The sequence below is a fragment of the Miniopterus schreibersii genome, assembly GCF_964146895.1.
Source record: "Miniopterus schreibersii genome assembly, chromosome: 15".
In the NCBI taxonomy this organism is placed as follows: Eukaryota; Metazoa; Chordata; class Mammalia; order Chiroptera; family Miniopteridae; genus Miniopterus; species Miniopterus schreibersii.
The window spans coordinates 47,054,213-47,081,160 of record NC_138115.1 but is presented as its reverse complement, the minus strand read 5'-3'; the positions used below and the strand labels follow the sequence as shown (position 1 = coordinate 47,081,160).

Genomic DNA, 26,948 nt, shown 5'->3' with positions numbered 1-26,948 from the left:
TACTCAAAAGCATAAGTTCCCAAGCTGCCTCTGCTCAACCTTAAGTTAACTGTCTACGAAATACGTCTCCAAGTTCTCGGGTACCAGTTCCTTGGATGCTGTTTCCTGTCACCTGTGGTGCCATGGAAATGAGGCCTTCGCACTAGGCCTCCACATCATGCCTGTCAGAGCTGGAGAACACCAAGGAAAGACCCCACTGCGGGGGCTTCTGCCCTAACTGTGAAGGGGCACAGGTTGCCACCCTGGCCAGTCCCCACACTGAATAATTCACTGGCTGGTCCGCCCCAGCCCTGGGAAGCAACGCCCAGCACATAAATGAGCCAAGGTTCAGGCAGTTCGTCCAGACTGTCACCTTTGAGAATGGCAGATAAGGTGAGCAGGGCCACCACCCCTCCAGAGGGGACAAGAGCAGAGTGCGTCCCTTACCTCGGATCGAAGTACAACGTTCTCCTCTTCGAGGTCCTTCAGCTTCTTCTGAAGAGAATCCAGGTGAAAGTAATTCTGAACTGAGGACGATGGCTCACTCCTCTTCAACCTGGGGAGAAGGCACGGTCACTTTCTAGGGAGAGAGACCACCCTCCCACCCCCACGCACACCACGGGGAGGCCCCGAGGCCCGTCTGCAGGGGAGTCAGGAAACACACAGGTGTGACAATGACCCACCTGGTTGCTCCCACACCCCCAGGACAATGGCACCTGCCAATGCACAGGTTCGCTCCCACTTCAGACTCACATCCCAACCCCTGTTCACAATTTGAAGTTGCCACGTTGCCTCAGAATTCAGGGGAATCAAATCTACTTTCAGGGGAATCAAATCTACTTTCAGGGGAATCAAGTCTACTTGAAGACTGCACAATTCCAGAATGCCTGGGAGTTTAATATGTATAATGCGCTTCTCTATGCCAACAACTGTTTTAAATACATTTCACTCACTTAATGCTCACAACCCTATGACTTAAGTGCAATTACTACCCCCATTTTACAAACGAGGAAACAAGCACAGAGAGGTTAAGTAACTGAGCCAAGAGCACACAGCTAGTAAACCACAGAGTCGAGAACTGAACTCAGGCCATCAGGCTCCTGAGTTCATGCCACTAACCCCAGGCTCTGCTAACTCACAGAGAAGCCCCCACACCTCCTATCCCCCAGGCCCCCCCACAGCACCTCAGGCTCCAGGACCCTGCAGTTCCTCTAACAGCAGACGCCACCCTGTTACTCACTGACATGCCAGACCAAGAAGACCCAGTAAGAGAAAGAGGCAAAGCCTCTCCTTCTACGTCCCACTAAAATGGTGAAATCAGTCTGTTTGAGACACTCGGAGGTGCCTGGCCTGGAGATGCTGGGCGGCTGACCTGCGTTGCTGGAGATGGCGACCCTGCCTACGCAACTCCAAGGACATGGGCAGCAGCCAGCCTGTGCCTGGCCCCCGGCCACGCGCCCTCTGGGACTTACGGGGTTGAGCACACGGACTCGGGCTCGCTCTCCTCCGCGGCGCTGGTGTAGAACTGGAGCAGCTCATCCTTCATGGACAGCTCATGCCGGAGCTGAGACACCTGCACCAACAGAGCCGGGGCCCGTCACTCACGCCCCAACCGCGACAGTGCTCAGTGACAACATTTAAAAAATTCCTCCTTCAAAGTGAAGGCCTGTAATTGATTTTGTGCTAGTCAAAGAAAACAAACAGTTGAGTTTCACCCCATTTAAGAAAAACACAGTGAATTACTTTTTGGCAAAAAAATCCCTCTGCCTCAATTTGTAATTTTTACTTTGATAAAGAGAAGAGGTGAGAGGGGACTAGAAGGTTCTAGAATGGTGTTTGGGGCACAAGGTAGCATCTGGGCTTTGCAAGTAGCTGGGCAAATGCCCAGAGACGTGGATCATGTCACCAAGTGAAAGATGAGGCCCAGCTGTGGGTCGGAGACACAGTGAACGGGGGCTGCAGGGTGGCGGCGTTCGGTGGGTGTCAAGGGGGCCGCTCCAGAACACTCCAGGCGGCTCCGGGCTTGGGACCGGGCCCGGGCCTGGGATGAGCCCCTGAGAGGGCCTTTCCGAACGGGGCCGCTACAGCGCCCTCGGGCCGGCTCACCTCCTCCCGGACATGCTCCACCTGCTCCTCCAGCAGCTCGTTCCTCTCGCTCAGGGTCTTGTTCTTCTTCAGCAGCGACTGGCCAATCCGAGCAGCCAACTCTAAATCCCGCTCTTTCTGTGAAAGGCAGGGGGAGAGCAGAGGCTCAGGAACGGCTCAGGCTTCCCGAAGGAGCCAGGGAATCCAGTGCCAGCGCAGGGAAGCAGGGGCACTGAGCCACAACCGAGGGATCACTAATTCACATCCATTCACCAGCATCTGGTCCCGGTTCAAAGGGGTGTACGCTCTGCCCACGCAACGTGCAGGAGCCGTGCAGGCCGCCGGCAATGAAAGGAAACCTTAACGCCCGAGGAAAACAAATCTCTCTTCCAACAGGAAAAAACCTGCTTCCAAAAACATTTTTCTGCCACTGCTTTTGGTATTTGTGTAGTCATTTGATAGCCGGTCCCTCCCGGAGACCTGAGGGCTGGGCTCCTGTATTGCCAGGCACCAGGCACATGGAAACAGTGACCATTTGCGAGACGAATGAATGAATGAGCCAAAATTCCAAAGCGCTCCTACGATAAAGCCAAGAGCAGACACAGGGAGGCAGCTCTTCTATACCTTAAGCTGGAACTGACGGAGTTCCTTGTATTTGCCTCACATGCATAAAATTGCCCTAATTTAGAATCAAAGGTGTTACAGACACAGATTTTTCTTAGTTTAGCTGATGACAACGCTCAGAGCAGAGCAGGATACCGAGGAAAATCTTGAGTGGCAGATAAAGGTTCAGCTGCCTGTATGGGAGGAAAGCTGTCCCCTGACAGTGGAGACAGTGGGGCGGTTGCCATCACCAAGCGCAGACTCCCTGAGCCCGCCGGAGGGACTGTTTGCCGCTATGGTTAGACCCCAACTTGCTCACATTTAGGTGGGGGCTGGCAAGGGAGTAGAACTCTGGAAACTAAATTATTTTAGAAGCCTATGCTAATTATTCTGTTCACCTGGCATAAAAAGCAGACAAATGGGAACATGTAGCTGTTAAAAAACATAACATAAACGGAGCCACTTTAAAACGGAGAGGGAACTGCCATCCCGGAGGAACTGCCTTGCACCTCTTATGCCTCAAACCTCTGAACTGTTCAAACAGGGCACAATAACCTTCAGCATGAGCCTAGGTAACCTTGTGTCCCAAAGAACTGTTTACAAGGAAAACAAGAAAGCAGATATTATGACCACTAGACTGATGGCTACTGGACTGAAAAATCAAAAACATTCTTTAGAATAAACATCACTGTGTTAGCTTTTCTGCACCAGCAGAAATGCCTTCCTTCTATTGATGGAACTACTCCCATTTCTCATAAATACTCCCTGCCTCTGTTTCCTAAATTGGAACATTATTTGGGTTTCTGCCTGAATCAATGCTTCCCAAATAGCTATTTTTTTTTTTTTTTTTAATCTCAAATAAACGCTTACTGCCTCTCCCTTTGAAAACCCTTTTATTTTTAGGTTAACACAGTTAAGGTCACACAAAAAAATGCTGGGGAGGAGTCATAGCTTCTGGTCGTCTATTAACTAACTACATGGCCTTAGGTCAATCTCCTCCGCTCAACGAGGACCGGGTACACTCTAGGTTAGTTTTCTCCAAAGACAGGTAATAACCTTTCAGCAGGTTGAGCATCAACTTAGCACTGACGACTGACATTTCGGTTTAAATGAAATTCAACAGCACAGAACTGAAATACCAAAATGCCTTCCACGTAGTAAGAGTACAATTTCACATTTAAACTTTTGCTTGTCATATATTTATGTGAGCACTGGGTCACAGCCTAAGGTGTGTTTCTTACAGCAGGTACTGGTCCAAAGTTTACCTGCTCCAGGTGAGCTGTTCTACTCTGAAACTGAGAGAGGTCAGGCTCTGATTCAGGGACATCCCTGGGCCCGGTTCCCTGGTCTGTCAGGTGGAGGAGGGAGGAGGGGCAGACTAGCTGAGATACCCTTGAAAAAACCTTCTGGCTTAATGATTCATTGACTTGTACGATTAAAAACACACATCAGCAGCTTCTATTTTTAACTTCTTACACATCCCCCGAACTACTCCCTGCACCAGCAACGCGCCTTCCCTTTGTTTATCACAGGCGTTCCACTGAATTACTGCAGGTCAGAGTGTAACTTGGGAGGACCTGGATTTGGCAGGGCTCTGGCCCTCCCTCCCCCAGGTCTTCGACAGTGCTAACACCTGTAACTGCTCCACTGGCCCAGAAGCCAGCCGGGTGTCACGTCCAGTGAGCCATAAATACCTCCAGCTCATTCCTACAATCTGTGCCTCCCCAGCACACCCTCCCAGGGAACAAAGGTGGCCAGTGAGTCTTCCCACTCAACCAGGATGCGTCTCTGTGTACCACCCTCCTAGCGACAGTGCCTAGCAAGGAGGGGCCTATCTCAGTGGCACTTTATCACTCCTGGGACTCAATAGTTGTGCCTGTTTGGTACCTGGAGGGATGGACGCAAAGGAACTGTGTGAGGAAACTTGCACACCTCCCTGTCTGGGGGCGGTAGCCCAAGTGATTGCAGCTGGCTAACCCTCAGAACTGCGACACCAAATCCATTTCCCTCTGGAAGTGTGGTCTCCACCAGGCTCACTCGAGTCGACTCAAGTTCGCTGCTAAAGCAAGTTCTCAAAGTGAGTGCCCAGCACGTGCTTAATGCTCAGCAGCTCACCGCCTCACTGTTCTGCGTCTGCATCATGCAACTATGTGGGTTCAGAACGAGTCGCCCCAAGATGTGCCTCTGTGGTATGTAGATTGTTTTAAGCTCAAGGTAACTCTGCCGCCTCCTTAAAGACCTAGAATTTATATCAGGGCATCGCCCATAGTAAGAGATTATGAAAGATCACCTCTTTTGACCTATCTAAAGTGCAGGACAGCCCTGGCAGTTTGGCTCAATGGTTAGAGCATCGGCCTGAGCACTGAAAGGTTGGGGTTCGATCCCTGGCCCTGGACGGGGCACGTGTGGGAGGCTACCAATCGATGTGCCTCTCTCACATCAATGTCTGTCTGTCTGTCTCTCTCTGCCTCCTTACCTTCTACCCTCTCTAAAAATCAATGGAAAAATATCCTCAGGTGAAGATTAAGAAACAAACAAAAAGAACAGCTTCTTTTAGTCCCCGGGACAGGCGGCCAGGTGGAGCTCATTCTAACAGCTCACTTCCTCTCCACAGACGTGCTTTGTTTAAAAAGACTATGATTTGTGTCTCAGCCCCTTTAACCAATGAACACAACCCTGGAGCTGGAGAGCAGCCTGCCTCCCACACTTAGCAGCTAACTCATCTCATTCACCAATTTTAGGGTAACGAGAGTGACTAAGGAGCCCTCGGAGTCACCCTCTCTCTCCAACTGGGGAGGAGGCAGCTCTGCCCAGAGGTGAATTCCGGACAGCAGCAAGCAGGGCAAGCTGCCGAGCCCTCTGCCCCGCAACCCAGAAGCAAACTCTCCACGCTGGCTGTGCATTGGTGCCCTGTACAGATCCCCCAGGACCCCACTTGCGTGTGGCAAGTGTGCAAACCAAAGCAAATGATCATGATGGAAGGAAGCAGAACCAAAGCCAAGAAAAGCACAGGACAAGGGTCACATGCCTGGGGCAGTCAGCCGGTCACCAGGAAACCAGCCTCTTCCAAAGAAAGGCAGTGACTCAGAGGCGACTTGTCAGGACGAGGGGAAGAATGTCACATACAAAACACACAGACACACACTGACCAACCCAACTAGACCAACCCACGATGAGCCACTAAAAATAAAACCAAGGTGGCACAACACACAGCCACCCGAACAAGGGCCCCACAAGCATTCTTGTCAGTAACTCAATTATTTTAAAAGACAATGCATTCTCTTTATACACTGACACACCCTTAAATTAGCTGGGGTGGGGTAGTGAACTACTTTTAACCAGCATCTGCCTAAGGGCTGGAGTCCCAGGCTTCTTGGGGAGAGATCCCTGCTGGTCCGAGCGGCCCATGTCGCCTGTGCCGGCATCACCCCCGGCACTGCCATCTCAAACTCCGTGGGCACTCACAGAGGCAGCACACCGTAACAAACACTACCCGGTTCATTTTTTTATTTGTTTTTTATTAATCCTCACCTGAGGATATTTTTTCCATTGATTTTTTTTTAGACAGTGGAAGGGAGGAAGGGGGGAGAGGGAGAGAAACGTCAATGTGAGAGAGGCATATTGATTGGCTGCCTCCTGAACTCACCCTGATTGGGGTGGGGATCGAACCTGCAACCCAGGTACATGCCCTTGACCAGAAATTGAACCCACTGCCCTTCCAGTCACGGGCTGATGGTCTAACCGCTGAACCACACCAGCCAGGGCCCAGGTTCATGTTTTTAAAAGTAAAAATGTTCCACTGACAATCAATGAACCGTATTCCCCAAAACTAAATACGCAGGGCAATACACACTTACCTCCTCAAGAAGCCGAGTGACAGCATCGATGTCATTATATGTCTTAGTCATCTGGCCAACTCTTTCAGCACATAAAACTGCAAGAAATAAAAATGACAATGAATCCGACAAGAAATAACAAGCGTTGGCAAGGATGTAGAGAAAAAGGAGGCCTGGTACACTGCTGGTGGGAACGTAAATTGGTGCAGCCGCTACAGGAAATAGTATGCAGGTTCCTCAGCAATTAAGATTATAGCTACCGTGTGACTTAGCAATCCCTCTTCTGGGTTCCTACCCGAAAAACTTGAAAACACTTATTCTTACAGACATATCTGTCCCTATGTTCATCGCAGCATTATTTGCAGTAGCCAAGGCATGGAAATAACCTAAATGTCCTTTGAGCAGATGACTGGATAAAGAGGATGTGGTATATACACAGTGGAATACTACTCAGCCATGAAAAGGGGGAAATGCTGTCATTTGTGACAACATGGATAGATCTTCAGAGTATCACACTAAATAAGTCAGAAAAGGACAAGAACCATATGATTTCACTTTCATGTGAAATATAAAACAAAAAGCAACAAATGAACAAACAAAACAAACAAACTCATAGATACAGACAATAGAACGGTAGTTTGCAGAGGGGAAAGGAGTGGGGGGAGGAAAAAGAGGGTAAAGGGGGGGGCCAAACACATGGTGACAGAAGGAGACTAGACTTTGGGTAGTGAGCACATATGGAATATACAGATGATGTATTATAAAGTTGTATACCTCAAATTTATATAATGTTAAAGTTACCGCAATAAATTTAATTTTAAAAAAGAGAAAAAATTACAATGACATTACCAATGCCACAAACCTGCCAAACAAATGACCCATCTAAAAAAAAAAAGCAGCTTCAAAACTGTGCCTGGATATTAGGCACAAAGGGTGGTTGGTTTTGCCAAGTTCAACCCACACAACACTCAGAACCACCTGGTTTCATTTCCCAGTTCTAGGGAAGAGCCCGATGCTGAGGGGGTGAGAGAGTAGGAGCTCTAAACCTTGCAAAGCCTGACACTGTATGACATACTCAGAGGTGGTGCTGGGGGCAAGGCACTAGGCAGACAGTGATCTGGCCTCATACAAACTCAGCAAGCTAAAATGGGTCAGCAGCACAGCCACCAAATTATCAGAAAGACCAACAGGATCTAGACCTCACTAATTATAGAGACCCAACAACGTGGACAGGGAGGGATCCTTCAGAAAGCAGCAATTGATATAATCATTAAACAACAGTAGTAGCTGGTAATTTCATAATGGCACAGCCCCCACCCTCCCCAAATGGCCTAAATTCCCCACCCTCCCCAAATGGCCTAAATTCTAAGGCTATGCAGCCAGTTTCCATATCACGAAAAGTAGGGGGAAAGAGTTTTTTAATCCATGCCAAAAGGACCTCTACTATTACTGTGACACAGGTTACTCTCTCTGACGCTTTAATTTCAGCCTGCATTTCTCCCATGGCCTTCAGGAGAATAGTTCCTGCTATAGGTGTGCTAATTACAGAGGAATTCTGCTTGAGGCTGAGCTTTCTGCAATGATTTGCAGGAGCCTCAAGACCAGTCTCAGGCCAGCAGGGGACAATGGACCAGGGAACTAAGAGATTTAGAGATTCCACGCTCTTCCTTGGATCCGTTGGTGCCAAGGTGTCACACGCCTCTTGTACTGGCCATGCTCCCTTCCCTGGACATAAAAGAAGCCTGAATTCTGGGCTCTCTTAAGATGGATTTGCAGAAGCTTCAAGGCAACTCCCATCTTCTTGAGCTGGAGCCTTCTTGATCAACACACCTTTCCTTATTCCAAACTCTGATGTTTTGAATGCTGGCCTTTATGAAGCGTCAGGCACATGAGCCTTGAACCAGTAAAACACACACACACACACACACACACACACACACACACACAGAGCGATATTTCACTACGTGTATAATTTACTGCGCTCATAAAAGGCTGCATACAGGCCACTTTAGGATTGTGCCTCTGTTCTCCCTTCCACTGGAGAAAATCCTTGCGCGATGAAAGAAGACTTGAGTCTGCTGAAAAATCTTGGGGCTGTTTTATTTTAAATCAATGGCAAGGAACTGATTTGTAGTTCTACAAACACCAAGGTAGCATGGGTTTCACTGGGTGGAGGAAGGATGAACGCAAACTGATTTAGGGCCAAAGTATAAACTTTTTTGAAACCCTCCACTTTGGGGCTAAATAATAACTTCTTAGTAACTCTTCTTAACTAAGATTCTGGAGAGTTAGGCTTTGTAACAGCCCACAGGAGGCATCTGGGAACTGAAATGTGTAACTATACCAAACTCAGGGGCATTACTAACGGCAGGCTGCAAGTGTAACGTGATAGTTCTCTAAATATTTCATTAAATGCAAGTAGAGATCATCTTGGGGAAGGAGCTCAGAGAAATCTGATCTGCTGGAATGATTTTCTAGCTTAAGAAGGTGACCTAAAATCTGGTTCCAAATCTGAAACCCAAGTAACACAGAGCCCTGGGAGTGAGGAGAGGGGGCCCCTCTTCCCTGCCTCTCCCCCGACCTGCGCTTTATGGCAGGAAACCTCACGCCTGCTGCGGGACGTGCCAGCTCGGGCACTCTCCTTCCCTCACCCCCTCAGAAATGCCAGGTCGGAAAAGGCAAGGGGCGTGTACAAGGGCTGGTTTAAACCAGAACTGAACTCGATGGAGGTGGAGTCCAGCTCATATTGCTGTAAATAGTTCATCAGCCTGAGGTCAGGAGAAATCCTTAAGTGCATACTCCTAGGCCTAGGACAGGAGTTAGTTTTCAAGCTGCACATGTGCCACGTTCTGCCCCAGAGCAGGTAAGACCTGGCGCCCCCAGCTGGCTGGCGGGCCAGACAGCATCGATCGGCGCGCCCTGCCATCAACGGAACGGACACGGCAGCCACCACAGGCCTCTGCGCTGAAACCGGCCCCCCGTGCTCTCGAAGGACCGAGTCCTCTGATGTCCAGGGACCAAGTCCTCTGATGTCCAGGGGGCAAAGAGAACTGGGCTACACTATGACTCACCTGCCCTACGTCACCCTAACACAGGGAACAGGAGTCAGAGCTGGGGTTCTATTAATCAGAAATTACACTTACATTTTTTTAAGCTAACTTTTGGATGTAAGAAGTGATACCTATAGCCTTTACCCAACTCCTCCCGGTGGTCACATTTTGTAAAGTTCTATCACAGCCGAGGTACTGACACTGACACAGTCCACGATCTTATTCAGATTCCCGAGTTTCACCTGTGCGTGTGCACGTGTGTGTGTGTGCACGCATGTGTGAGTATTAAGCCCTGTACAATTTTGTCTCCTGTGTAGGTTTGTACATCCAGTACCATAAGGATCCCTCATGGTGCCCTTTTATAAAGCTAATTATAAAAAGCTTTAACAACCCCTAAAAATGTACATTTGGGCCGGTGGTTTTTTCCAGCATTAACCAGTCAGGCACCTATTGTCACCACACACACAGTGTCAGGAGGCCAGGTGAGCCCTTTCAAGTCCAATCAGGCTGCAGAGGAATGCAGGGACTTCCCAGAGTCCCAAGGCCTTTGACAGAGCCTAGCTATGCAAGTCAGAGGCATAAGTGAAAAACTAATATTGACTCTGGGCTATACAAGTATGCGCACTGTTATTCTAGGTCTGTTTTTAAAAACAAATAATCCAAATCGGGGGAGGGGGAACATACAGATTTATAATACACAGAAATATTAGGATAGCCATAAAATATTGACATTTGGATGGAATTACACAAATTTTCATTCTTTTGCGTGTGTGTGTGTATGCTTAATGTTTTATTTTTATTTTTTATAGTGACCATGCACTGATGGGGGAAAAAATTACTTAAAATATTCTTGTAGAAAATATACAATTGGATACAATATAAGGTCCTCCCTAGGTTATTATTATTTGTAATTGATTTCGGAGAGAGGGAGGGAGAGGGAGAGAGAGACAGAAGCAGCAATGATGAGTCACTGATCGGCTGCCTTCTGCACATCCCCTACTAGGGATGGAGCCCACAACCCAGGCATGTGCCCTGACTAGGAATGGAACTGTGACCTCCTGGTTCATGGATCAATGCCCAACCACTGAGCAACACTGGCCAGGCCCTGAGGTTACTTTTAAGAGAAATTAGTAATGGTAGCAGCAGATCTTTCCTGAGCACACTCCCTATGAGCAGGCCTTGCTCACAGCCCTCTAAATGGATTATCTCATTTAATCCTCAGAGCACTAAATAGTACAGGGTAGGTGCTTACATTAACCCCATTTTACAAATGGGAAACTGAGGCCCAGAGAAGTTAAGTAACTTGTCCAATGTCACAGAGCTAGCAAATGGTGAATTTCAAAATAAGAAGAGATTCCCAGCATGGGGCAGCAGATAATATTTATGGAGTCTGGGGATTTAATGTGCTTTCCCGGTTTCCCGATTTATCCCAGTAACAACTCTGTAGCACCTGCTTTACTTATAGGTCATTTCTGTAATCTATTAGAAGGTTGTTTTTCAATATTTTTAGAACCTGACCTCCAGTCTCCCCTCTCCATTAATTTCTCTGCCTATCATCTGCACCTCAGCATCAGTTTTTTTAAAACTAAATTTTATTTTTTATAATTTCTATAAATTACATACATATTGAATAACTTTCACCATAGTCATGTACCCCCTAGAAATGCTGGGGTGCCTGCTCAAGACAGGAGCTGGGACTGGGTGTCGGAGCAAAACATGGTCCACAAACCAGTGAATCATTCCTTTTCGCTTTGACCAGCAGCAGCAGGAATCAGCAGAAAAAGCATCCCTACATCTGGCCCCTGATCCCGCAGGAGGCAAACCTCGTGAAAACTGGCTGCCCTGTTCAAAGGGACAAGGGGTGGAAGGCTCACAACCTGAGAGCCACAGCTAGAAAGCTTCCCATAAATTCTGAATGAGTCACCCCGATGCCACGTCTCTAGGCATTACAAGAGAGGTCCTTCAAAGCTCTGTCTCCACGCTTTTGAACTGCATGTGTCTACACTGCTTAAAAACCTTCACCAGCTCTGCCACCGCCTACGAGCAGCAGCCTCAACACCTGGCACAGGAACCACTCTTACCTGACCCCAGCCCACCTTTCTCACCTCCTTACCTGCCACCTGTGCCCATTTTCCACCGCAGCTCATCCACACCCAACGATGCCACTCTCAGGTGTCTGACCTGGCCCTGTGTGTGCTGTCTCCCTTCTGTGGGGACTTTCTCCCACTTCTCCATCTGGGGAATTCCTGCTCCTCCCAGGAAGAGGGGCCTCCACGTAGCTGAGCCCCTATCCAAGTCTCACCTGTCCTGTCCACTACTGTAAAACCGTGCCTTTTACAGTCAGCCTTCCCCTGGAAGACATCTGGCAGACATCTAGACTGGGCCGATATGGCACAGCACTTTTGAGGGGCTGTCTTCAAATGAATGTTTCGACCCAACCGCACAGCAGCAACCCCCGCTTGGCTGGTGGGTGAGACACATGGATCCCCACAGTTGATGGCAGGGAAACTCGGGCTCTACAAGGTCAGATGACTCACCTAAGGTCACAAACACTTCAAAAGTCTCCTAGATGCCTACCCTAGACAAATAAAAACATATCCCCACACAAAGACCTGTACATAGATGTTTATAGCAGCACTACTCATTATGGCCAGAAAGTGGAACCAACCCACATGCCTCTCAAGTGCTGAGTGAGTAAACAATTATGGTATGTCCACAAAGTGGAATATTACTTGGCCATAAAAAAGATGAAGTGTTGATACATGTGACAAAACAGGTGAACTTCAAAAACCTTCTGCCCAAAAGCCAGACACAGAAGACCATATATTGCACAATTCCATTCTTACAAGGTATCCAGTCTAGGCAAATTAGAGAGACAGAGCGAGGATGGATGGTTGCCTGGGATTGGGGGTGGGAATGGGATTAAGTGTAAACGGGCAGGAGGGATCTCATGGGAAGAGGGAGATACAAATGTCCTAAAACTGATCTCTGGTGATGGTGGCACAACCCGGTGAATTTACTAAAAATCATTAAACTGTCCACTTAAAATGGGTGACTTTTATGGTATGTAAATTACACGTTGATATTTTAAGTTATCAAATAATGCAAACAAGCATCCCTGAACTGCACACGCCGCCTTCCACCCACCGCCCCGTTACATGGCAGTGTAAGAGCATTATTTATTTATCTCGGCCCCAACCGAGCCTTCCTCTGGGGTGTTCTCAGGAGGCAGGGTTGCTCAGGAACAGCCAATCACCCACTGGAAAGTCAGCACACATTAAAAGCACGTAAGTTACTAGTCTGCCCAGCAGAGACTAGATTATTTTTAATTAGATAACTGTCATTAAAGTGTGCTCAGAGGGCAGAACAATTTCATGATAGATCCCTACGAAAACAAGGGCCAACTCTCAGTTTTTGAGAAGAGTTTGACTTTAAACTCTCCCTGGGCACGACACTCTCCTACCTTCTCCCAAGTTGGGGCCACTTTTTGGAGGGTCAGCCAAGTCCTTCGCTTAGCTGTTGTCCTTCCATATCTACGAAATAATTTAGACTTGACCAAATAGCCCAAGTGACCTACTAAGACCCATAAGACACAGATTATTTGGTTTAAAAACACAAACAAAATAGAACTATTTTCACAGGGCCCTTGAAATGGCTACAGCCACAGCAAACCTAATTCTTACATGTCCCGTGCTCCTTCCCGCCTGGGTGGTGTAAGTCATGTGAAGACAGCTGAGTCTTATTTTGGGCCCAATGCATAGGTAATACTAAAAAAAGGAAGATTTTGCTTTACTCCCAGACCAGCCTTTGCAAGGAAAGGCTCACCTCTAACCAACAGCCCAGGGAGGGGTGAAAACATAAAAGCCCTGGTGTATATCTTATCACCCCAAGATTAGCAAGTGTCCCGGAGAGTCCTGAGAAAAAAGGGGGCAAGCTTGTGTCCAGTGTGACACAGAGATGAGGGGGCAGAAAGCTGCTCAGAAAGAAGCTGCAGTAACAAGAAAGGCACCAATGGACAAGCAGCTGTGGTCGGAAGCCAGAGGCCAACAGGTAGACTGTGGCTACCACTCCTCTCGGGTGGAAAGTGCTGGTTTATCACGGCCCCTGGGACAACCAGGTGGCAGAGGCCAGACCACTACAAAGAGCAGTCTGTTGGGCTCACCAGTATCTGCGTGGTGCCCGGTCTGTACACTGGGACCCGGGAGAGAGGTGTCGCATGCCGAGACAATGCAGCTCTGGCTACATTCACTGCTCATCAGCATCATTAACTGGAGTCTCGGCGTGAGTGTTTCATCGGCTCACCTTCCCCTGCCAAGGCAGGCTGGGAGCAGGGCCCCAAAGCAAGTCATTGAACAGGACAAAAGAAATGAAATGAATGCTGAGTACCTGCAATGTGCCAACTGCTACCCTGGGCATCTTATAAATATTATTTCACTTAAACAACCTCCTGATACAAATATGGTCCCCACTGAACACACCAGACAGGGGGAGAGGTTAAATGGCTTGTCCAAGGTTAGGCAGGGCAGAACCATGAATTTGAACCTGGTCTATTAGAAGCAGTATTCACCCCACCCTAGACCAGGACACTCAGTGTTGATCTACAGTGGCCATTCATCACCAGGGTGGTTAATGAGGGCCTGCGGGTGTAACCAAAGGGCTCACTGTTGACCACGCACCATGTGCCTGGCGCTCTGCCAAGTGCTGGGTATCTGTGTTTACATCCATCCTATGAGGAAAAGTGTCACTACAGTCCACATTTTAGACCTGAAGAAAGTGCCCAAGGTCACAGAGCTATTAGGAAAGGGCCTGATCTGTTTGACCCCTAAGGTGATGTTCTTAACAGTTGAGTAAATAAACAAATCCCACCCTCAAGAAATTCTTGGCACAGTTGAGAAGGTAAAACATAAGCATAAATTAGTGTAATTCAGGGGCACTGGCAGGAAGTGCCAGGTGAGAGGTGCTGCAGGGCAGTTTCAGAGATTGTGAAGGCTGAGCATGGCTGGGGGTCAGGGGACAGGTGCCAGAAGTGGCCAGAACAGCAAGGGGACCCAAAATACACAGACCTTGGGTGAGCTTTGCTCATGGCCAGCCCTGGGGTAACGCTGGTACCCAGATGCAGTAAGAGAACCGCCCTGAGCAACTGACATCACTGGAGGCCTGAGTGGGGTTGCCATGGACACCAACAAGGAAACCCCAGGCTGGACGCGGGTGATAAACCCCATCAGCAGAGACACCTTTGGAATTGTGCTGAGGGCAGTCCTGATAAGCCAGGTCAGCTCCCTCCTCATTTGTGACCCCGGGGAGAGAGTCCTGCAGGGTACCTGCATGTCCTGCTGGCCACACTGTCCCCTTAGCCACCAGGGCTGCTGATGGCTCCTCTGGGGCGGATGCTCCCACTCCACAGGGACCAGAGGCATCGCAACCACCTCTGGGACTCAGCACAAAACAGAAGGATGGGCTCCATTTGGGTGGCTTCTGCTTGGCCCTGGAACCAACTGGCAACCGTGGATGTGGGCACTTTTTTCATCTCTGCTTCTCCTCTGTCTGCCTGAAAGCCAGCCTTTGTGCAAAAGACTGATGCTGCCAACCCTGTCCGCAGCCACCTCTAAGTGTTGGACACACTCTCCTGCAGCCAGTGTGCTCCGGAAACCTAAACCTGCTGATCAGGAAACCCCGGGCCATCCCACGGACTCTTTCCAAGTCCTGCCAGGAACCGAGTGACTGATCCTGCCATTGGGTAACAGCCTCAGAAGGGTTCAGGTGAGAAAAAAAATCACAAAGTCCGGCTTCTTTAAGCATTTCCTTGAGAAAGCCATGGGACTCAGCCACGCGAGAAACCGCAGCAACTGACAACAAAACTTCGCTCTTGGCCAGTGTTAGGCTGGAGCTGGGGGTGCTGCTCGGACACAGAGGGGTGTGACCCGCACCTTCACTCCAACCAGCCCAGCTCAATCTCCCCGAGCAGAGGGGACGGAGGAAACCCTGCAAAGCCGCCCCCCACGACGCCACTCAGCATGAAACTGCTTGAGGTCAGTTCTGGTTCTGCACCTGCAAGCCTTGGGTGAAGACAGAGCCGGGATATTTTCTCTCCCTGAAGATGAAATGAGATAATGGGAGGGAAGGGAGTCTTAGCTTAGAGCCTGGGTGTGGCAGGAGGCAGGGTGAGGGCCAGCTCTGCACCTAGAGCTGTGGGACTCTCGACAGGGACAACCCCCCTGAGCCTCAGTTGCTTTGACTGCACATGCGAATGGCTGGATCTCAAACACTGTTCTAAAGATTAAATGGGCGGCTTTGAAAAGTGCCCATCACCCCCCACAAGGTGACAGGGAGAGAACAGGTGTCTCCTGTGTCTGTAGCTATCAGAGCAACCCAAATACTAATCCTGTCCTTTGATTTTTCAACCAAAAGCACCTCTTTTAAACCAGTGAGTGTAGAAAACCACCTGAGACACGGTATGTCCACACCCTGCACGTGCTTTCACTACTCACAGAGCACTTCTCTCCCACAGATGGGACTTGCTTCCCACTGACTCAAGACAAGGGTGGTGTGACAGTGTCAGAGGAAAACGGGTTGCTCAGGTTTCCAACAAAACTGGCCACAGAAACCAACCCTTCCAAACCAAACCTCTACCTTCCCAATCTATGCCACAGAGTCCCCCAGGCCAGGAGCAAGCCCGGTGAGTTTTATTTTAGAAAGAAACCTAAGCACATTAGCAATAAAGTGTCTTTTTTTTTTTTTAAGGTTACTGTCCTGAAACTATTATTGACACTTCAGCTACAGGATCCTATAGCTGAAATAGTCTACTGGAGAAAGGTGAGAAACAGGCTGGGAACAAACGAGAGAAAGAAGAAAAGCTAAGTCTATGCTAAGATGGCAAATAGAGAGCAGGGTCCGTGCCCTCGAATGTCATCCCAGAGACGCTGGCATCTGTGCAATGTGGCAGCACAGACCGCGTGCACGGGAACCAGCCAGAGGGTGAGTCGCAGCCTACACTGCTGGGCGCGTCCTCGAGTCCGGCTCGGCAGGCCTGGGGTGGGGCCCAAGAGGCCTGACGCGTTTCTGACACGTTTCTGGGTGATGCTGCTGCTGCTAGCAGGAACCCCACTTTGAGAACTTCAGGCAAAGTGGCGTAAGAGCAGCGGGCTCTTAAGCCATTTTCCACAGACCAAAACCACTACCTAGCTGTGTGGCTGCAGATGAGTCATTTAGTTTAAGTTTCCTTTTAGAAACCTATGAAATGGAAATACTACTTAACCTCATGTGGTTGTTCGAAGGATTAAATGCACAAATCCATGGAAAGCACTCAGAACAGTGCCTGGCACATAGTAAGTGCACAATAAACATTAGCTATCATCATCTGGCTCTGTTTTTTTAAAAAGTGAAACATATAGAGATACATAAAATATATGTGAAACATGTACAATACAGATTTGTTTCTTCCCTTGACTAGGACACATGACATAGCCCCAGAACTGCAGCCTTGAATTTAGAATCCTGAGGTTCAATAATTTTAAAACATCATTTTTCTATCCTTTAAGGCAGCGCCCCTCTCACACTTTCACGTGCATAATAACCTGCTCAAGGTCCAGTTAAAATGCAGAACTGGTGCAGGGGGTCCGGGAGGGGCCCGGAGTCTGCATTTCTAACAAGCTCTCAGGTGACGTGGGTACACAAGTGGCACGCTGGCCAGCCCGGCTTCAAGGGACAGATGCTGATCAGTGAAATCGGGGCTGGCCCTAGTTCTGCAAGAGCAGATGGAAGCCTTTCCCTTGAGCACTTCCAGGAACCCAACAAATGCACAGTCCCCCTCAGTCTGTCACTCCTCTCTTCTTCCACATCTCTGTCTCTTTCATGGAAAGGCCGGGCGGGGTGCCAGCCCTCAGCACGGAGCCCCCTTGCTCTTTTCTGGCTGTTCCCACTGTTTCCCCCCCTTTCTCCAATTTAATATGTTTAACTGTCATGTAGGTAAAGGGTAAATATTTTCAAGATATATACTTTTTGTATGTGGCCAATGATGGATAATTTTAAAAGTAAAAGTTATGCTGAGACATGAAAATAGGCCATCACCAGAGCAGGATTCTGAAAAGGTATATTCTGTTTTTACTCAAGACCTAAAGAACATCTATGGGGTCACTGTTTCAACATCCTCTTTTACCCCCAAAATCCCTTCCTCCGGGCTGTGGGTGAAAGCCCCACAAGCCCAAGTAGGAAACACACCCAGCACGTGGGCACACCTTTATTTAACTAACACCCTCCCTCTTCTGCAAAAGCAGCACTCCCATACAGCCGGTGGTGGGCTCCCAGGTAACGTTAGTGTCAGCCCTTGGACTTTTCCATCTGAAATATTTTTAAGCTATTTTTTTTTTAACTCCCTATTTTGAATTGGTAATTAATAATGTTTTAAAATAAACAATGCCAGCACAAAATATGCTTTATTTATAACGAGTCAGTCTCTTGTCCATTAACTTACCAAAACCTGTTCGGTCACAAGAAAACAAAACTCTTAAAACGGAGAACTGGAATGCCACAAAGGAAAAAACAGAAAGACAACTACTGATATTTGCAACAACACGTATGAATTTCAAAGACCTTCATTAAGCAACAGAAGCCAGACAAAATAACGCATACAGGTTGATTCCATTTACATGGATCAGAAAACAGGCAAAACAAATCTCAGGTGATACAAGTCAGAGGTGGTCTCCCAGGAGGCAGGTATGAGGGGACTTCCCAGGATGCCAGAAATGTGCATCTCTCATGGTGGCTTCACATGAGTGTCACAGAGCCACTTACCACGCAAGCTCTACTGTGCCTGACGTTATAGCTCAGTAAGAAAATGAAAGCACTGTGAGCTCGGTGACCCAGCCAGGCCGCCCTAGACACAAACAGCGAAAGGACCAGGTTTGTGCAAAGTAAGAATTTACCCTCTTCTGCGAGATCCAGGGTGTCCTGCTGCTCCAGGACGAGCTTCCTCTCTTCATCTTGGCAGTCATACTCGAAACATTCCTCTTCCCCTCCCTCCTCTCTCAGGGACATTGCTGAAGTCACCCCAAAGCCAAAACATCACCCTAAGGGGCTGTGGTTGAGGGAGCTCCCGGCTGCCTGCCCGGGGGAGCCATTGGGGCCCAGGCCCCGGGCGCACGCTGGGCCCTGGCTGGGCCGGGGATATGCCCTGGCTCAGCTGGAGCGGAGGCGACACGGGCCATCGGCAGGCAGACCCGGAAGGGGGCGGCTCCCGGAGGCAGGGTGCGGCAGACACCTGCCCGAGTGGAAAGGCCCCGCCCGCCCCCGGGGGGCCCTGGGGTGCATGACCTCAGAGCGGGCTCTGTGTTCCCCCTTCCCGCTGCCCCAGACCCAGGGTGGAACAGCAGCTTCCTGGGAGTGTCATGGCAACTGCAGGGGGCAACACCAACCCGGCCTTAAGCAGGTAACCTGTCCAGAGGTGGGGCTCTAGCGAAGGAGGTGCCAGGCGAGTGACTGCCCAGCACCCTCGGATAGGGACTTCCCGTGGGCCGCTTCAGCTGAGACAAATCCGCTGTGACTACAGCCTGACTCAGTGCTAAGCAGGCAAGGAAGGGAGCGCTCTGAATTCTAGCAGAAGGAAAAGAAACCGCAGTAACCAATGACCCGTGGTCAGCTTAATTCATCCCAGTCTTTCTTTGGTAATAATACATTGCATTTGCTCTTTTTTTAAAGTGCATTTTATAAATCTTGCCCTCAATCTGTGTCTCCACAGCCAAAGAGCTCTTTAATTGCTGGGATAAGGAGGGAAAAAACCCCCCAAAATCTATAGCCTATTAGCTTGCAACGCTGCCTGGAAAAAGCAGCCCCAGCTGAACCGCACACCTCATTACCGATTCCTCAGCACTGCTTGGTGTCGCGTGTAACAGTGAAGATGGCAGGTTCCTCCATCAAACCCACTAAAAGGTGGCCCGGAGCGCTCGCGTCTCAGAGCGTCACAGCACATTCTGCAATTTCGGTGCTTCTGCCACCTCCAGCTGCACTGTGGCAGGTCTCCCTGCGCCTGACGGCCACACCAGGGGACCTATTCCTCCTCTGCCCACTCGCTTCCCTCGACCTGAAGAATTCTCTGCACAAGTTCAGGGCCTGGGTCTCATTCAACCGTGAACCCGTAGGGGCAAGGAGCCTGCCTACGCAGCTAAAAACGTCTGAACTGAACCGCGACCTCCATAAAAATGAAGAGAGGAGCACACAGGTGAGGGCCTCTGACTAGAAAGCCAAACTACAACGCAGGTCTTTTTAAAAAGCCTAGGGACGTCTGCATGGCCGCTTAATTTTTTGGAACCTGAAAACGATTGCTACGTTTTATAACATTCAAGACCTTTTCTTTGTAAAAAGGAGGTTTAGTAGAAATTCAGTGGCAGGGAATTCAAAATCACATTTGGGAAAAATCTCCCTAAGTTTTAAATACAATATTTATAAAGATAAACACTCGGGGGGGGGGATCTTTCTTTACACTAATTCCATTTAAATGACAGTGAGTCTGAAGCCCTGGGATGGGAGGGAGGGAGAATTGCCGCCGTGTGCATTCCTCATTCAGCAAGTAGCAGATTGACCACAGTAAGATGTACAGGGTACTGGGCTGGGCTCGTGCATATAAATGAAAACAAAAGGTGACCTCATAGTGTTAACTGATTTTACTTATAACCAGGTTACCCTTAACAAATGGTGTCTAAGTCTCTATATATCACATAATAACTGTTAGATACATACATATCTATATACACACACACATTTTTAAAAACATGTAGGATGTGGCATTTTGAACACAAGACCACCCTACCCACTTTGTGCCACCCCATTTCCCTAGGTTTCATCATTCTTCAGGAAATCCTCACCACCACCCAAATCTCCCCTCCCTCCCTCCCTGTGGGGACGTGAGGGGATTCTCAGACCGCATCCACACCTGCATTCACTCCAAGGTTAAAGGCAGAGATGGGCCCAAGAGCCCCCTTCTCTGATAGAGCAGTTTGTGTGAAAGCCAAAGCCACATGTGACCCCTAAAGGCCAGTGAGTAAGCCTGGCACTCCCTGTGCCACGGAAAGATAGGGACATGATGTGGGAGCTGGGGTGGCCGGGCCCAGCCCTGGGAGAGTCAAGCAGCAGGTGTGACTGTTGCCCTAGAGGCAGGAGGCAGGGAGTGAGTTCCTGACCGTCTCCAGAAACACTGCATGGGAAGGGCCAAAGGAGGAAGGGGTCGCCCGCCTCCTGCAGGGCAGAGGAACATCCTTCTGTGAGTGTCCCTCTCCAGGTCTCCTCGACATACCTCCATGAAGTCACCTTCCTGAAGGTCTACCCTGTGCTGTCCAAAGAGCAGCCACAAGCCACTAGGGCCATTTACGTTTAAATTTAAACAAAATCCAAAATTCAGCCACACCAGCTACACTTCAAGTGCTCCCTAGCCACACGTGGCCAGTGGCTGCCACACTGGACGGCCAAGGGGAGAACATTTCCATAGTCACAGAAAGGTCCCTTCTTTTCGAGAGGTGAGCTCTACACTCCTTGGCCTCCCGCCTGGGTCTCCCCACAGCCTCTGCTCCCACCGGACACCTCCACCCCTGTCCTCTTTACAGAAATACAGGGCTTTAAAACCATGGCTTCACTTTGGCCTTCCTGTGAGCTCTCCAGACCTCTGCTTCTGCAACGGAGGGAAAACACTCCTTCTGCTTTAGCAAAGCTAGTGATTAAAAACTCACAGCTACATTTAATTCCCCCTCTTAAAAAAAATTACCTTAACAGCCATCAGAAGAGTGCTGTCTGGAAAGGGAGAAGTTAACCTCTGCCTCCAGAGCTGCATACCACAGGTACGTCCCACAATACATACGAAGTGAAAAAAGGGAGGCCTGTTGACATCGCTGGACACGGAGTGCAGGAAAATTAGGAAAATATCTCAAAACCTACTACCAGCTTTTCAATGAATGCTTAAAGTACCTCTGACAGCACTTCACTCGCATGCCAGCCAGCCTCACCTTGGCGTGGCATTTTAGAGGTCACAGCAATCAAGTGAGCAACAGCACACCAGACTGCCCTTGCATATCGCCATGGAGTTTCACTATAAAGTCAGAAGTCACAGGACCCACTCCGACAACCTACCCGAGTTCCCCCATTTATAAAATCACTATTAACTAGACCATCTCCTGCCCCCACATCTGAATCTGTAACATGTAAGAGAAGGACATGAGGCTGGGTGATTACAAAAATAACTGCATGCCCTGGCCCTTGTAACTACGTTCATTGCGTGTAGTCCCATGCACTAAGGGGTTTCTGGTTCAATTCCTGGTGAGGGGACATGCCCAGGCTGTGGGCTCCGTGCCCACCGGGGGGGCGTGCAGAAGGCAGCCGATCCATGTTTCACTCTCACATTGATGTTTCTCTCTCTCTCCCTCTCCCTTCCTCTCTCTAAAATTCAATATATTTTTAAATAAATGCAGCAAGAAACAGGTGATCAACATACTATACCTTTAAAAAGGGGATTTTTAAAAAGAACTTAGTAACTAGTACTATTTCCAAGAAAATACCATTACCCACTGGCCCGGCACGTCACTGTTTATAAAGGGCTCTTGCTTTATGGACACTCTTTACGTCCTCGAGTAGCCTGTGGTCAGTGTGCTTATCCCATTTTCCAGATGGAGAATCTAGGTTGACAGAGCCTCACTGAGGTCCCAGGAGGCACCCAAACCACGCAGCCACGGAGAGCACAAAACAGACCTCAAATGCAAACTTCCAGCCAATGCTCAGCTATCCCAGCTTTCTAGAATAACTACAAAGGTGCGCTCTGTTTCTTTAAGAGCATACACTTAAACCCAAGCCTTTTTGAAAATTAAAAAGGCCTCCCTCTCTTTATAAGCACACGTTGTTGTTTTTTAAGTGACTGGTGTAGCCAAGAAACAACATAAGATTCTGCAACAGATCTAAAGAATTATTTCCAGACCCCTGTGTCTGGGGCGGGTCTCCACTGACAACTGCCCTGAGTTTCCCAAACACACCTGATGTTAGAAATCCTCGAACGCAAGTGCTAACAATTCAGATTTCTCCGGAGCCTGTCCTGGTCTGGAGGGGGCCAGAGAACCTGCCTTATCAGGGAGCGGGTGGTTTTCATGATCGGCCAGGCTTTCGAGGTTCTGCAATTAGAGATGGGACACACGCAGTGTAGTGAACCGTGACCCTGTTTGACACCAGAGTTTAAACTGTAAACGGTGTAAATTCTGCAGAGGCCACTGTTACGGCGTGTTGATTGCTGGCTAATCCAAATCTCTAAAAATCACCTAAGGTACTGGGCAGCCAACCCCTCCCATTTCTTATTCGAAGTCCCTGCCCTTGGTGCCCCTCTGGGGTCTTACTGTGTGTTTGGCGCGTGGGGGGGATGGAGTGTGAGATGCCACAGCTAACACTGAACAGGGAGGAAAATGCAGTTGTCCAACACTGAGCAAAAATCCCCTAAAGCTCAGAGGGAGAAGAGAGAGGAAGCCATTTTCAACTCCGACTTTCTGGAAGGGTCCTAATCGTCCTGCCACCCTGAGTCCCACCCGCCCACCTACCCTACTGTTTTCAGTGCTAACCCTGCGATTGAAGTATGAGTCAGTCATCGGACATACGTGATGATGGTGTGTGTCTGCTCCTTCCCCGCCTGGCCTTCTCCCTGGAAGGTCGGAACCGGGAGGTGAAGGCAATTTCAAAGATGCACATAAGCAGAGGCAAACTGCATTTCCAGACTAACCTGCCGCAGGGAAAAATCCAACTAGCCAGAACTATGGAGACAAATAACTACAAAATTAGCATGTACTTGAAGTCCACCCCCTTTGGTGGGTTTCCTGAACTATGTATTTCTGGGCTTCTGTCCCCCTTCCATCCCTATTTGCTAACTATCTTTAGCAAACAGGATTATGAAAATTCCAGTTGTCCCAGGAGATTCCATCCCAGCGGCTTTCTCCCTTCATCCGAATGGGATGGAGGGCAAAGGCCATGCATTTTGCTCAACACACATCCACACAGTAACTACAATCAACATGCATTTACCCTCGGACAGATGAGCTACCTCTTCTTCCATTTTCCTTTCTTGTTGCAAGAAGAGAGATCTGGCTGTCTCGGGCCCGAAAGGCTCAACTGAGAAACTGCTGGGTAAGAAAATCCTTCTGACAGCCGCGCAGATAAAACAGGCCTCCTCTCACCCTCAGATTGACCAACACCGGCGACTGGCTTTATCTCCACAGACTAGGGTGTAAAGAGAGCTGGACAGTCTAGCAATTGGGTCAAGACGATAAGAAATCTTCCTCCCCCGCTTCTAGGAAGGATCAGTATGAGCCACAGCCACACCCAACTCACCCACAGGCCGAGGGACAGGTGCTCTGCTGTACCCGAGGCTCCCTAACCGGTGGTTCCTTGAGGTCCACATTTTAAAAACTTATGGAGGATTCGGTGAGTCACAAATCACCAAGGAAACTACAAGAGGTCAATGGTGGTTTCCAAAAAGCAGCAGCACTGTAGGTAATAGGATGGGAACCTGCTTTGAGGAGAATGTATCCAATAGAAAACAAGAATGCAGTCATCTTGTCCCCTCAGGACCTCGGGAGCTGCCTGCCATCATCATGACTCAAGATACTTAAAGACGTACACAGACTCTACATGACACTGTTTCCACCTAAGGCTGGGGGACAGTGGAGCTCACCTGGGGAAGTTGCTTGGCAGATTTAAATACCCCCCACCACCTCGAGAGAGCCTCTGGGCCCCTGTCCTGTAGCCCACAGTCAAGGCGGAAATCAGCAGATCGCAGATAATTATGCAGTTCTTCAGCTTGCTAATGAGGCCAGCTCCCGGCCTGTTACATCATTCAGGTTAACCCAAGGTAGTCATGGTTCAAGCCATCTGCAACTCCCTCTTCAATTAAAAAGCAGTCACCTTACCTATTAACGACTCGCGTGGGGTTGGGAACAGATCATCCCTGGGAGACAGACCCTCAAAGTGCCCATGTTCATTGTGTCCTATTTGTGTGTTGTGTATGTATGTGAAGGCATGTGATTGGAGGGTCACCGATAAAGAAGACGGATGAGCTGTGACATACATGATTTCAATACCCAACACCACAGGGGCCTGGGGCCCCTCCCCAGTGGCCTGGAACCTCCTGAGGCCAGTGGGGCCACACCAACTCCACCCAGTCTCCTCTGGAATGTGGCGCACCCTCCCTGCACACGCGGAGACCTGGCAGAAGGATGCAGTCTCTCCCAGCCCCTCCCGATGCCTCCCCACCCCCACCTCTGGGATCCCACCAGCAAAATTCCTTCGAACCACCTGCTGGGTGGGAGCCGCTGCTGCATCTTCTCCAGCCTCCCTCGGGGGCAGGTCTGGGCTCAGAAAGGGCGGGTTCCTGCAGGCCTGCAGCTGCTTGCCCAGAAGGCCACCTCTGAAACACACTCTTCCCCAGCCCCTCCGGCAGCACAGAGGACAGCAACCGCATCCGAGCTCGCACACCCGCGTATCCACACCAGGCTCACACCTCGCCCCAGAGGGAATTCAATCCCACTTACAATGCTCGCAAGCCCAGCACTGCAACACCATCTCTCCTTCCGCGCAAAGACCGGGCACCCGCAGAGGAGCCTCCCAGGGGCGTGAGCCCTGCCCACCTGCCATCCTCCACCAAGCCTGGGAAACTGTCAGAGCCCCGCGGCTGCTGGCGGCGCTGGTCCCAGTGCCCCCTCCTTCTGCCCATCTCCCCGGGAAGGTTTCAGGACGCCCTGCCCCCTCCCGGGAGACAATGCCCCTACACATCTCCGCTCTATTTGGCACGGGCCATAATTACCATCCGAGCATTCTTCATAATACCAGTCTAGTTCATAATAATCCGCTTCGATAAATTTCTGCATAGTCAGGATTCTCGCAGGGAAAAGAAGGGACTTCACAGCGCCATCCACGTCAAGGAGAACGCTGCCATGCCTCCCTGCCCTTCCCGAGCCCTGGGCAGGAGAGCATCCCGCAACACGCCAGGATTAAGCTGTGCATGCTCGGCCACAGCCTGGAGCCAACACAGAAGAGGGGCAGTGAAGGGAAAAATTCAGAGGAGGGTAGGAGGAGCAGGAAGGGAGGCAATTTGCACAGCCATCCAGACCCCGGCAGCCCTGAATGGGAGTAGCCAGAATCTTCCTATCCAGGCGTATGGAGGGTGACGTCAGGGACACACACCACCACCCGGAGATCTCACTCCAGCCTCGCATCCCGCTCACCGCTCATCTTTCAATCTATCAGTTGCCATAGAAACTGGCCGGCTCTGAAAAATGATGCAGAGATGGAGGCAATGTCTTCCAAGGATGCTGAGCGCAGGGGCTGAGAGGTGCCAGTCAGGGAAACAGGAGGGTGCAGGCGGTGGGGGGCCGGGGCTGTGCCACCCTCATTACCTCGGACGGAGGTCAGGACAAGTTTATGTGCTCAATTCTGGGCAAATACAGAGTGTGCATTTAAAAAAGGCCACCTTTCAAAATCTGCAACCACTACTGCAGGTTTTCTTTCCTTGATCTGATTTGAAACATTAAACCCTTTGCTCCCACAGTCCTGGACTCCTGAGGGTTCAGCCCTCCCTCCCCCGGCCCAGGCTTACTTACTGCAGCTGAGCAGGCTGCTCCCCGCTCCAGGGTCCTGAGCCCCCCCACCCCCCAACATTGCCCTACCCGAGGAGAGTCAGGAATAGGGACAGGTCCCAGGAGCAGCCTCCGAGAAGCCTCACTGCCACCTGTCAGCACCTCTCACTCACCCTCACCTTTGCCCAGCACCATTTAGGAAATGCTGGCACTCACCCCTCAGACCCCTGCTGCCTAATTACTCCCCATGGCACAGACCAAGAAAGGGGCTCAGAAGGTTTAAGACACCTGCCCAGGATCACTCGGCAAACACCAAGAGCATCTGGATGCAAACCAGGCATGATCCCCTCCAAAGCCTTTCCCACTTGATCAATAATTGACCAAAGGTTATTTACAAATAAAATGTGAAAGAAAAAAAATGAAAGGATACAATTAAAGGAGATAAACTTTCAAGTTGGCATCTCACAGAGAACACAAGGTGTTTTTAAAATTTTTTAATTTATTTTATTTTTTAATATATCTTTATTGATTTCAGAGAAAGGAAGGGAGAGGGAGAGAGAAACAGAAACATCAATGATGAGAGAGTCGTTGATCGGCTGCCTTCTGCATGCCCCGCACTGGGGATTGAGACCACAACCCAGGCATGTGCCCTGACCCGGAATCAAACCGCGATCTCCTGAATCCTAGGTGGATGCTCAACCGCTGAGCCACGCCAGCCGGGCAAAAGGTGTGTTTTTTTTAAAGAACAAAATAAAAAATGACCAGGAAAATGAGAGTTAAACTGAAAATGTCAATGTGGCTTTATGATATTA

The 26,948-nt window shown here is 49.5% G+C and overlaps 1 protein-coding gene across 9 annotated transcripts in view; it reads right to left on the bottom strand.

Annotated features, from left to right (window-relative positions):
- Window positions 1–26,948, bottom strand: part of TRAK1 (trafficking kinesin protein 1) — a gene marked incomplete at its 5' end in the record, with an annotated part of 120,840 nt that overhangs the window by 27,289 nt on the left and 66,603 nt on the right. For 8 of the 9 annotated variants that reach the window (XM_081159468.1, XM_081159469.1, XM_081159465.1 and 5 more), the window contains 4 exons: window positions 427–535; window positions 1,452–1,552; window positions 2,086–2,202; window positions 6,525–6,601. In XM_081159468.1, coding sequence (XP_081015594.1) covers window positions 427–535; window positions 1,452–1,552; window positions 2,086–2,202; window positions 6,525–6,575 — 378 coding nt within the window. Of the gene's footprint in view, window positions 1–426; window positions 536–1,451; window positions 1,553–2,085; window positions 2,203–6,524; window positions 6,602–18,474; window positions 18,587–26,948 lie in introns of those variants that run through there. The other variant, XM_081159473.1, reaches the window with a different exon arrangement.